Source organism: Zootoca vivipara, chromosome 11 (genome assembly GCF_965207765.1).
Source record: "Zootoca vivipara chromosome 11, rZooViv2.hap1.1, whole genome shotgun sequence".
Lineage (NCBI taxonomy): Eukaryota > Metazoa > Chordata > Lepidosauria > Squamata > Lacertidae > Zootoca > Zootoca vivipara.
This window is the reverse complement of record NC_142594.1, coordinates 56,739,268-56,751,775: the sequence shown is the minus strand read 5'-3', so window position 1 is coordinate 56,751,775 and position 12,508 is coordinate 56,739,268. Positions and strand designations below refer to the sequence as shown.

At 44.7% G+C, this 12,508-nt stretch overlaps 1 protein-coding gene across 4 annotated transcripts in view; it reads left to right on the top strand.

Annotated features, from left to right (window-relative positions):
* LOC118092061 (KAT8 regulatory NSL complex subunit 1) overlaps positions 1-12,508 on the top strand; it is a 55,081-nt gene that overhangs the window by 25,572 nt on the left and 17,001 nt on the right. For all 4 annotated transcript variants that reach the window (XM_088653974.1, XM_060281043.2, XM_060281041.2 and 1 more), the window contains 2 exons: positions 9,765-9,969; positions 12,132-12,297. In XM_088653974.1, the coding sequence (XP_088510100.1) occupies positions 9,765-9,969; positions 12,132-12,297 (371 nt within the window). The remainder of the gene's footprint in view (positions 1-9,764; positions 9,970-12,131; positions 12,298-12,508) is intronic.

Sequence of the window (12,508 nt, the reverse complement as noted above, 5' to 3'; positions counted from 1 at the left end):
AAGTGGGAACTTCCCTCCCTCAGAGACGCCAGGCTCTTGCTGAAAGGCAGGCACCAGGCTGGTAGGTGGCTTAGGTAGAAGCATGGCTTCTGTAATCTGGAGCTCCTTTTCTCCTCCTGTTCTCAGTAAAAATATGAACTGGGGTAATGGGGTAAAAAAAACCAAAAAACACCTCTCTAGCATAAGAGCTGCTTCGCTCTTTCCCCTGCTCTGCTTGTTTATTGTAGGTAGGTGTGTGATTGTCTGTACCTCCCTCCCTCCCCACTGCTGTGTTTGTGTGCATGTGGGTTTTGTTTTTGTGAAGAAGCAGAACACTTTTTAAAAATTAACCCAGCCTCTTTCTGCTGGCAGGCAGGAGGACTTACTCTAAAGTAGCTCCCCTCCAGCCTCACTCTGCTTCCCCTGTCCCAAGCAAGCTTCTTTCTTTCCCCTACTGTGCATGTTGATTGTTAGTTTGTGATTGTCTCTCTCTCTCTCTCTCTCTGTGTGTGTGTGTGTGTGTGTGTCTCCCTCCCTCCCCATTCCCGTGTTTGTGTGCAGCGCATTTTGTTTTGTTTTAAAATTAACCCAGCCTCTCTTTGCTGGCAGGTGGCAGCTCCTCTTCTTAATTTTAGAGTAGTTTCCTCCCCCTCCGTCACCTCCCCAGTCCCAAGGAAACTGCAAAGAAACATACTCTGTTGAAGCCTTGGCCACTTCCCTCTTTTCCCCATCTGCATGTGCTTCTTAGTGGGTGCGTGCACGCAAATGTCTCTGTTTCTGTGTGCCTCACTCATTATGTTCCTCATTTTCTCCTCCAGACCCTCTCCCTACCCTAGAACTCTCCTCAATTCTCCCTTTGGCCCTTTGCTTTCTTAACAATATATTCTCCAGAAATCTGTAATGTTATACAGTGGTACCTCTACTTACTAATGACTCGACCTACGAATGTTTCTACTTGCGAATCCGCCATCTTGGATGCTGTTTAGATAGGATTTTTTCTACTTACGAATTTTTAGATAGGGTTGCTTCGACTTACAAATTTTTTCTCCCAATGCATTCCCTTCATGGATCAATGCCTTGTCGTGGTGAAGAAAAATATTGCATAGGAACCTGGAATGTAAGAACCATGGATAATGGTATGTATTCTTGTCATCTCATTTTTGACCACATCCAGCTTACCTCCATCCATGGTTCTTACATTCCAGGTTCCTATGCAATATTTTCCTTTACAGCATCGGACTTTCCTTTCGCTTCCAGGCATATCCGCAACTGAACGACCTTTCGGCTTTGGCCCAGCCGCTTCATCAGCTCTGAAACTACTTGTACTTGTCCTCCGCTCTTCCTCAGTAGCATGTTAGACGCCTTCCGACCTGAGGGGCTCATCTTCCAGCGTCATAACTTTTATATGCCTGTTGTGTTTGTCCATGGAGTTTTCTTGGCAGGGATACTGGAGTGGCTTGCCAGTTCCTTCTCCAGGTGGATCACGTTTAGTCAAAACTCTCCACTATGACTTGTCCACCTTGGGTGGCCCTGCATGGCATAGCTCATAGCTTCTCTGAGTTATTCAAGCCCCTTTGCCACGACAAGGCATTGATCCATGAAGGGGACCTGGTACCGGACTGTACCTGGTCTGTACCGGACCTGGTACAGACTTGCAATTAAAACTTGTTGCATGCTTGGAATCTGAAGAGTCACTTCAACCCTCTTTCCGTATTTTTGTTATGGTTCATCGTACCTTGGGCATCATTTTATGCTTTCTTGTTGATTTTGGAACATTCAAAACTTCGTGGAAAGGATTCTTTCTTAGTTCTCTCCAACCCTCCCCACCCCACTCTAGCATGGCTGAATATTTGAGGCTGACCTGAAGTCAAGGAATTACAATGGTACCTTGGTTTGCATACGTCTTGGTTTGCATATGTTTTGGATTACAAACACGTCAAACCCGGAAGTGCATGTCCCGGTTTGTTTTGGATTACAACCCATTTTTTTAGATTACCAACAAAAAATTTTTGGAGGCCCCATTGGTGAAAGCGCTCCTTGGGTTACAACCTGTTTTGGTTTACAAACGGACCTCTGGAATGTATTATGGTTGTAAAGCAAGGTACCACTGTACAGAGCAATGGTCTTAGGTTCATGTTGTGGCAATGTTTGAAGAGACATTGTCATGTCCATTGCAAACTAATTGCCTGTGAAGATGAAATTCAACAAAGGCAATGTGTACTAGAAACTTTATTGAATGCAAAAATCGCACCCTTCCTACTTTGCTTGCATCACAGTTAGAATGCTCTGAAGTGATGGGGACTGTTAATGCAATGTGATAAAAGAAGCTCCTGAGCTCCGTAATGGTATCTTACTTGTGTAGCTCCCCTTCGGACATCTGGCAGGTCTTTGTGGGTAATAGGACAATATAAACCTTTGGTCTGATTCAGCAAGGCTGAATAAACTAATGTTTGGGGGTTATCCTTGCTTTCACTAATCATAAGTGAAACTAACTCAAGTTTGTCCAGGTTCAGATGTCAAAACAAGATGTAAACAAAAGTTTCCAAGCTCCTTGTGGTTGTGTTGGGGTTAGTGCACAAGTCCAAGGTTTGCTGCAGCTCATCCTACTGCTAACTCCTGAAAATGAAGCCATTTGCTGCATTCAGCTACTTGGAAATGCACCCTAGTGAGCCTGACTCACGCCCCCCTCTATGCATGAGGGGAGGAGATTTAAAGCTCCTATTCTGAACAAGCTGCAATTTCCTGTCATATTAAAGTGTTTGCCTAGCATCCATTTTAATGCCATTTTGGCGCCAGACAAAAGCATTCTTCTTCTTTCAGCATTTTAATTACTTTTAAAGTTTCAAGTTGAATTTAAAATCATGTCATCTGTTCTAGATCATTTTCAAATTCTTATGGTGATTGTGTTTTGCTTATATATGTGTTTTTTTTTAAAAAAAAAATGGTATAATTGAGCCAGGGTTGAAGTTGCTTTTGTTGCTGTTTGGTTTCTTCATTTATTAATAATTGGTATCTGGATGTGTTTCACTGCTTTTAATCTGTTTTATTATATGTTGCCTAGAGGCTTTGGCATGAGGTGACTGATAGGTATATCTTCCATGTGCAGGAAACCATGGGTTGGAAAAACAAATCAATAAGCCATTATGTCAAACCAGTATGTGAGCCTGATGTGAGATCCTTGTTCGTTTATAGAGGGTTTTATCCAATAGTGTTCCTGTACAAGCAGTTTGCACAAGCAAAGTGGACTTTCACTCAGGACTGCATCTTGACTCTCCTCCCCCCTGCAGTTGCCCCCCCACTCCAAAATCTGCTCCAGGGGTTTGGGGGATCCTCTGCAGTAGATGTGGAGAATGCACAGCGAGGAGCAGAGGAGAGGAGGCAGAAGCCTAATTGCACAAGATGGTGTAGGTTTTCTGCCTGTGGTTTGTACGAAATACTTTCTGAACTATATTCAGAAACCTTTAAATATCCTCTTCTTGTGTGCAAAGGAGGGGTGAGGGGAATGCATGAGCCTGAGGCATGTCACAGCGCTTTACAACGAGCCATAGTAGTCAAAGATTTAGAGTGACTTTTTAGTGTTGCCTAAGAGATCCTGAAGCTGAGGCTCCCAATACTTTGGCCACCTCATGAGGAGAGAAGGGAAAGACCCTGATGTTGGGAAAGATTGAGGGCACTAGGAGAAGGGGACGACAGAAGACAAGATGGTTGGACAGTGTTCTCGAAGCTACCAACATGAGTCTGACTAAGCTTCGGGAGGCAGTGGAAAACAGGAGTGCCTGGCGTGCTCTGGTCCATGGGGTTACGAAGAGTTGGACACGACTAAACGACTAAGCAACTAAGCAACAACAACAAGAGATTGCAAATCTTTACATGTTGGCTGTTGCTTGGGCATTGTGATCAGTGTCTGTTGGCAGGAGATAACTCATGAAATGAATGGAATGCTAAGTGTCCAGACTCCAGGTTCTTGGCATGCTCCATCCCATTCAGTTGGATCCATGCCTCTGTTCCTACTTGCTGTCACATGGGCACTGATCCAGCAGGGCTCTTCTTGGTTCCTTAGGTGCTGTGCGAGGGGTCTCTGGTTGATGCTATGAACATGGAGTAGTAGCAAATGCCTAGAGCAAGGGTGTCAAACTCAAATTCATCAGGGGCCGCATCAGCAGTTTGGTCACCCTCAAAGGGACGGTTGTATCTGTAGGACTATGTGTCCACTCTTTATTATCAAATTATTGTCACTGCATTCAATTATTACTGTTTTTTGTAATAATGTAAGTAATAACTAGCTCTGAAAGCAGAAACATAGTCAGAATAATGGCAAGTAGATATTCAAATGTACAATTATTGTACAATTTATTGAAAAATGATTTTTGGTAACTGCACTGGGTAGTGGAGGCTCGCTAGGGTTTCATGCAGGACCTTTGCAGAGCTACTAGTACCTGGAGATGCTGGGGTCCTTCTGCATGTAGGACAGATGTTCTGCCAGTGAGCCACCACCCTTCACCAAAGGGACTGGCTGAGGTTGACTCACTGGAGCTGCTCTCCTGGTTCCAGGGTTTAAGGGCCAGAAGTATAAAGCAGCATCCTATGTTTCTGAGGAGAGGGAGAGGGAGGGGAGGGGAGGAAGGAAGGAAGGAAGAAAGGAAGAAAAGAGGGAGAGAGGAAGGAAGGAAGGAAAGAGGGGAGAGAAAGAAGAGTAGGAAATAAGGAAGGGAATAAAGAAGAAAAGAAAAAGAAAGAGGGAGAGAAGACGGAAAGGGAGAAAGAAGGAAGGAAGTAGAGGGAAAGAAAGAATAAGAATGAGGGAGAGGAAGAAAGATGGGAAGGAAGGAAGAAAGGAAGGAAGGAAGGAAGGAAGGAAGAAAGAAAGAAAGACAGAAAGACAGAAAGAAAAGAGGGAGCAGGAGGGAGAGAGGAAGGAAAGAGGTGAGAGAAAGAAGAGTAGGAAAGAAGGAATAAAGAAGGAAAGAAAAAGAGGGAGAGAAGACAGAGATAAAGAAGGAAGGAAGGAGAGGGAAAGAAAGAATAAGAACGAGAGAGAGGAAGAAAGAAAGGGAAGGGGGGGTCGCCGCCTTGATTCAGAACCAGAAAAGAGCGTGAAGGGACCCAGGGGCAAAAAGCATTTCCCGTGCAGCGTGAGGCAGCGGGTGTCCGTTTTAGGAGAAGTGCGTAAAGCCTCAGAGTTGCACGTTCGTGAGGCTGAGCCGCTGCTGAGCTCACGTTCATGAGGCTGAGCCGCGGCAGGAGGAGGAGGAGGAGGAGGCTTGCCGGGTTGGTGCCCGGCAGTGCCGTGCGGAGAGTCCCGAGCCTCTGGGACGCAGCAGTGCTCTGTAGCACTTTGAATCCTCCTCCTCCTCCACACGGCGCTGCTGGGTGCTTTGTCTGTGCAGCAGCAGCAGCAGCCGTTTCCAGGCGCCGAGCCGTGGCAGGAGGAGGAGGATTCAAAGTGCTACAGAGCACTGCTGCTACGTCGCAGAGGCTCGGGACTCTCCATGCGGCGCTGCCGGGTGCTGACCCGGCAAGCTGCCTCCTCCTTCTCCTGCTGTGGCTCGGGGCGCTCCACGCAGCGCTGCTCTGGCCGCCTTTCTACCCCCCCCCGCCCCAGCTGTTTGTCGGCGCAGCGCTTCAGCAGCAAGGTCCCGCTGCTGGGTCCCGCTGGCTGGGGCGCTCGGCGGGCCACATGCCAAGGTCTGGCGGGCCGGATTTGGCCCCCGGGCCTTGTGTTTGACACCCGTGGCCTAGAGGATACTGCAGCACCTGACACAAGCCTTCCTAGTTGGTTGAGTGTACTTTGGTAATGTTCTGGACACAACCTGGAAGCCTAGTTATCTCAGCAAATGTCTAGTAAAGCCTTCCCCAACCCCCAGCTGTTATTGCACTGTAGACAAACCCGAGTCCAAGCTAGTATGGGCCAGTGGTCAGGAACGACAGCAACAATTGTCAAATGAAGATATGGAGAGTTCCAGGTTGGGGAAGGTTGGTTGACTAAGGCATTTCAAGACAACAACACAGCATCTTGAAACAGCCATCCCTAGCGTCAGCATGTGCCTTTATCATGTTTGACTAAATTGGCAAGGTGTGAAACCTCTGAATCTTCATTTTTGTACCACAGTGTTTTGGTAAGCAAAAGCCTACTTTGTCTTGAGTACAGCCTGTTTGCTGGCAGAAAAGATCAGAACACCTGGGCATATAAAATGCATCAGCATTGCTTCCTCCTGAATGTTGGCTGTATGTGTTGTAACAGTTCTCCCTGCCTCTGACGCACCCACCAGTTCTGTGGCTCCCTGTCCAAGGTGGGACAATGATTCCCTCCCAGGAGAAGGATTGCTTTTGTTTTGATGGGACCACTTTGCCTTAAATTGTTAAGCACATTGCTGCCTTACGTTGGAGCCTGTATGGCAGGCTATAAAACAAAATAAACACAACTGTGTTTTGCCTGTCTTCTTAAGGTTTTGATTTTGAAGGTGTTTAATGTTGATAAAAAAGGTTTAATCCCTGCTTGGGTTGCTATCTTTGCCAGACTATTCCTTTGTGGCATTCAAGGGTGTGGGTGTGTGTCAGCAAAACAATGTCCATAGCCCTTAATGGTGCCTCTTTTTTTTGTTTGTTTAGATTATAAAAACATAATTGCTCACAAATTACAAGAGGAAGGAGAGTGTTTTTCTTTCCTTCTCACTCTGTCTGCCTGGAGCTCTCACTTTCCCTTCTCTGCTCCCACTGCTGCATTGTTAAAAGGGCATGCCAAGAGTAGTTTGAAACGGGCTTGGGTGTATGTCACTACCCTGGAACCGGGTTTGTGGTGGTTGGGTCTCCCACACCCCAGGGTTGGAATGCATAGTTATCTGTGACTGCTATGTAGAAGGGAAACCGTTGTTTTTAAAACATGAAAGGAGTTTGGGTTTTCCCCTTGTCCTTTTCCTTTTCTCCCTGCCCCCTCCCTCACAGTTGCAGAAGCCAACATGGTGAAGTTTGAGATTCTCTCTCCCACCGCCCCTTGCAAACTGGACATTTGCTGGTGTGGGGCTCTGGGCTGTCTGTGTACTGTATATGCATTCAGTCACCCAAACCTCTTTTCCAGGACTTGCAAACTTCACAGTGGTATGAAAAACCTCTTGGGCCTCTTGTCTTAAGTGACAATGGATTCAGGTTGTTTGTGGAACAGGAATATGTTTAAATGTTCTGAAGCATGCTGCATTCCTCTTAATGTCTCTTAAGGCAAGGCAATAGTATGGGTGGGTGGAATAGAGCTCATATTTTTCAACATGCTTGCTTTTCTTAAAATGCATTGGATTGGATCCAAACGTCTCTTTCTGCTAGCCAAGTGCTTCTTTAGCTCTCAGAAGAGCTGCTTCCAGACGGGCAGAAGAGCATTGCATGAGAGAAATGACCCTAAACCCAGAGAGGTTGCTTCATTTGCACAACCTCTTACTTAAGACTTTGCAGAAACCCATTTCTGAGACTTTTTCTTATGGCCCACTAGAGTGTATTCACCCTGTTTTTGTTATTTGCTGTTGCTCTGTAATTCATCTTCCTGATACACTGTGGTTCTGCACTGTGAAAAATAGCCTCTGTTGCTGGCATGTGAGTTCACAGAGCAGAGCTAATCCATTTCCCCTTCCAGTCATGGTTCTGTGGATCCATGCCAAGGGTAGGCAACCTAAGGCCCGGGGGCCGGATGTGGCCCAATCACCTTCTCAATCCGGCCCATGGACGGTGCAGGAATCAGCGTGTTTTTACATGAGTAGAATGTGTCCTTTTATTCAAAATGCATCTCTGGGTTATTTGTGAGGCATAATATAATAATAATTTATTATTTATACCCTGCCCATCTGGCTGGGTTTCCCCAGCCACTCTGGGCGGCTTCCAACCGAATATTAAAACCAATACAGCATCAAACATTAAAAACTTCCCTAAACAGGGCTGCCTTCCGTTGTCTTCTAAAAGTAAAATAGTTACTTATTGCCTTGACATCTGCTGGGAGGGCATAGGAATTCGTTCATATTTTTTTCTAAAATATAGTCCGGCCCCCCACATGGTCTGAGGGACACGATGGACAGGCCTACGGCTGAAAAGGGTTGCTAACTCCTGATCCACGCTATTGGATTGCAGCCAAAGATTGCCTGAGCAAAAGACTGCTCACTCAGCAAATTTGTTCCATCCATTCCACCCTTTATATCCATTCCACCCCTTTATATCCTCTTGAAGCATCATTCCTGAACAGTGTGGGCTGTTTAGTAGTTTCCTTCTCCTACTGCACAATTATACACTCACCATCTTCAGGCGGGTCTCGTGACACTCTTGGAGAGGCAGTTCAAGAGAAGAGTGATGGGACTTAAGTTTTACAAGTCACTTTCTGAATCCTACCTGTTGTTTCATAGCATTACTAAATAACGTAAATTGGCGTAACACCGGTCAGATTGAGCTATTTCAGATGACACTTCCTACGAAGCATGCACAACATAGCTAAATTTATATGCTTGATTTTGGGAGTGTGCTAAAATTAATGTTAACTGTTTTAAGAGCCTCCAAACCCCCTTTAAAACTTGTATGGAAAATGAGAAGAATTTGATTGAGAAACCATATGATCAGCAAATTAAAAATAATATCAAGATGTTACAGACGCAATTCTCCATGTTGGTAAACCAGGAGATAGAATGGAAGATAAAACAGATGAGACAAAAAAAATTTGAATCAGCAAATAAAACGGGGAAATTATTGGCTTGGCAATTGAGAAAACGTAAAACTTCAAGAATTAAGGAAGGGTCTACTATTATCATGCCTTAAAATGTTTAGTTATTCCTGTAAAAATCATTTCTAGAGCTTTTAATTTTAAAAAATATAACCTTGAAAGGACATTCATTCATTCTTAAAAAAATGTTTATATCTCCCATTCAAACACTGACCAGATCCACGCCTTCAGCAAGATGGCTTCAAACCCATACCATGCAACCAGGAACATATTTTGCTGATATTTTTTTGCCCTAATCAGTTTTCTGGCTGTTGGAATTTTTTTTGAGAGATTTCTATAGCTTGTTAAATTAATGTGTTGTACTTGTTTGACATACACGCAGTAAACAAAACTAGACAAGTCATGCTAAATCAGATTCCATTTGATAAAGGGTTTTGAGAAGTTTTCTGGAAAGCCTACATCACTCTTTGAAGGGCAAGATTGTTAATAGCCCTGCCAGAAGTGAAACTATATACTTTCTGCTTTTCTTTACTTGCCAACAGTCTGTTTACAATTCCCCTAAAAAACACCACCACCACACTTGTATGTTTATGTATACAGTACTTGTAACTCATGATAATAATACTTCACACATCTGACGAAGTGGACTAAAGACTGTGAAAGCTGATACCATAAAAATCTTATTCTTTAAGAGATTGGAAACCTCTCATAAACTATTTGCATGGAAAAAGAAATAATGACATTTGGATTTGAGAATTGAAGTTAATTGTTTAGGGAATAATATTTATATATAGTGTTAACTTTTTTCTTTCTCTCACTTTCTCTCTTTTTCATTTCTCTTTGCCTCTTTTAGTTTGGACAAAAAGGATATTTGGCAATAATTTTTGTAGTTTTCGTTATAAACTCTAATAAAATTCATTTTAAAAAAGTAATTGTTACTCTTTAAGGTACTACAAGGCTCTGTGTTGCTTTCGGTAGGTCAAATGTGACCGTTGAGAACTGAAACACTGAAGCTACAAAAATACACCTAATAGGATAATCTGCCCAAGTACATTATTGAAGAATTTTCAGTGTGTGAATCTCTTCCTTTTGACTGCAGTTTCAACACATGCTCCACCAGCAATTCCCAAGATGATGTGGATGCCAACAGGATTCTCAAGAAACCGAAGCAACTCAACAACAGCCTGCCTGCTACACTATCTTCCCTTGACAACAGCTGTGTTGCTGCTAGAATCCGTCCAATTTGCAGATACAGGAAGCGCAGGCTGGTGAGAGCCAATGCAGTCTCACACCTTAGTAGAAAGGTGGGTGCGATGTTTCACCTCTGCAGCTGTTGTTGAAGAAGGTTTAAGGGGAGGCAGGCAGGATCTAATTTTGTCTGGTGGCAACAATCAAATTGTGGTAGCCTTGTTACCTTGTAGTTCTGGATTGTAGGAATTCCAGATGGAATCGCTTCAGATATCTGATTTGGCCACAGTGAACTATGCCTTGATTACAGCCTATGACTGTAACACACTCTGTGTAGGGCAGCCTTTGGAAAGTGCTCAGGAACTTCAACTGGCTCAAAGAGCTGCAGCCAGACTCTGGACGGGAGCTGGTTATAGGGAGCAGAAGACTCGCTTGTTCGAGAAGTTCCACTGGATAGCATTCTGTTTCCAGACACAATTCAAAGTGCTGGTTATTATGACCTATAAGGCCCTAGACAGCTTAAGTACAAGCTGTCTAATATACGGCATTCCCTCATAAGAACCTGCCTGGCTTTTGAGATCTTATGGGGGACGCTCTTCTCTTGGTCCCACCACCCTCACAAGAACGCTATGTGGGGATGCAGGAAAGGGTCTTTTGGGTGGCTGCTCCCCTACTCTGGAACTCCCTGCCTGGAGAAGCTAGATTGGCTGCCTCCTTGTTGTCCCTCTGCTGGCAGGTGAAGACCTATTTAGAATAATAGAATCATAGAGTTGGAAGAGACCACAAGGGCCATCCAGTCCAACCCCCTGCCAAGCAGGAAACACCATCAAAGCATTCCTGACATATGCCTGTCAAGCCTCTGCTTAAAGACCTCCAAAGAAGGAGACTCCACTCTACTTCAGGGGTCCCCAAACTTACCCGGCTTCGGGCCGGTATCCAACGTGCCGATCACGCGGCGGGCCGGAGGGCGGGAGAGTGCGCGTCCGTGCGCATGCGCGCACACTCTTACAGGCGCGCTGGCGCGCTTCCGGGTCGGAAAAAAGTACCCAAATTGTTTGTGCGCATGGGCCTCCCCCGACCCGGAAGTGCACTGGAAATGACATTTGCGCAAGCACGCAAACATTATTTCCGGTGCACTTCCGGGCTGGGAGAGGCACATGCACACAAATGATTTTCGGTATTTTTTCCTGACCCGGAAGTGTGCCGCTGCGCTGGTTAGAGCGGGTGGTGGCAGCGGGCGGCGGGGGTTGTTGCGGGCCGGATAAAAGAGGCCTTCAGGCCATATGCGGCCCGCGGGCCTTAGTCTGGGGACCCCTGACCTACTTGTTCCAACAGGCTTTTGGGGATTGACTGCTTTTAAGGGCCAGTGCTTTGCTGTTTTTATTGTGATTACCTGTATGTTTACTATATGTATGTTGTTTTCGTTCTCTTAATGTTTAATTCTTTTAAAATTACTGTTTTTATGCTACATTTTAAACAATTCTTGTGTTTATCTGTAAGCTGCCTTGAGTCCCATCAGGGGAAAAGACTGGATATAAATATATAATAATAATTCTGATGGGCTAGTACTACTGCTACTACTAATATAATAAAAGTAGTACTGTATGGGCAATGCTAGTTAGATCAGCTACTGAAAGATTCTGGCACTATTATTCCACCATGACTCATGTAAAGTATGCTTAAAAGAGAAAATTGGTTCTTTTTTTAAAAAGGGGTGGCATCTCCACTGGGATAGCTCACCTAGTTACTTAAGGCCATTGATTTCAGTAGGTCTGGCTATCATCCTAAACTTTGTCACTGAGCAGGGATTTGAACCTGGAGCCTCCCAGTTGTAGTCATTCTAGTATTGCTAAATGCTCTGCCAAAAAAGGGTTCAGCAGTATGAAGAGAGCCATGGGAACAGGTAATATATCACACTTTTTTTTAGCTCACTGTTTGTATTCAGTCATGACAGCAAGTAGAAATTGAATGTTTGCAAAGGGAAGAGCCAGGATTCTGAACAGGAAGAGATTGGAAAGGAAGTGATGGTTGTACTCTTAGGCCCCACCTATACTGCTGAGTTTTGGCACTTCTTGCTTGCCTTTGTTCTCTGGAGCAATTCTGTACCCATAGGAAGAAGCAACATTTTCCACAGAGCTTGTCGTGCTTTTGCTTTTTGATGTATTAGGCCTTTGGGTTACTTGGTTTGCAGCCATCTTTAACCTGTGTCTGAAACAGAGAGTGGTCGATTTTACCGTTCCAGCTAATAACTATTTTGTTGATCTCCTTTGTGTTCCAGCCACAGAAACCTCTCAGTATGAAGTGTAATTGTGAACGGCCCAAATCCTGCATCTTGTGTGACTCTAAGGCCTCTGTCCAGACCATAGACCCAGAGACAATGTCTTTAGAGGAGCGGGTAGCTCTGCTGGACTCAGGCTTCCATCCCATTCTATCATTTTCTCATGGTGAGTAAAATGATAAGCAGCCTCTTCATGTGGAATGAAGAACCTGCCTGTTTACGTGGCTTTTCTTCATTCTACTAGCATGAGCTTGAGTGTTCGCCATCGTATCTCAGTGGAGGTTTTGGCACTGCTGTCTTCTGCCACATTTGTAGAGGCTGCATTTGTATAATGTAGAAAAGAGTTTCCTTTTACTTTGCTTGATATTTCCATGGAG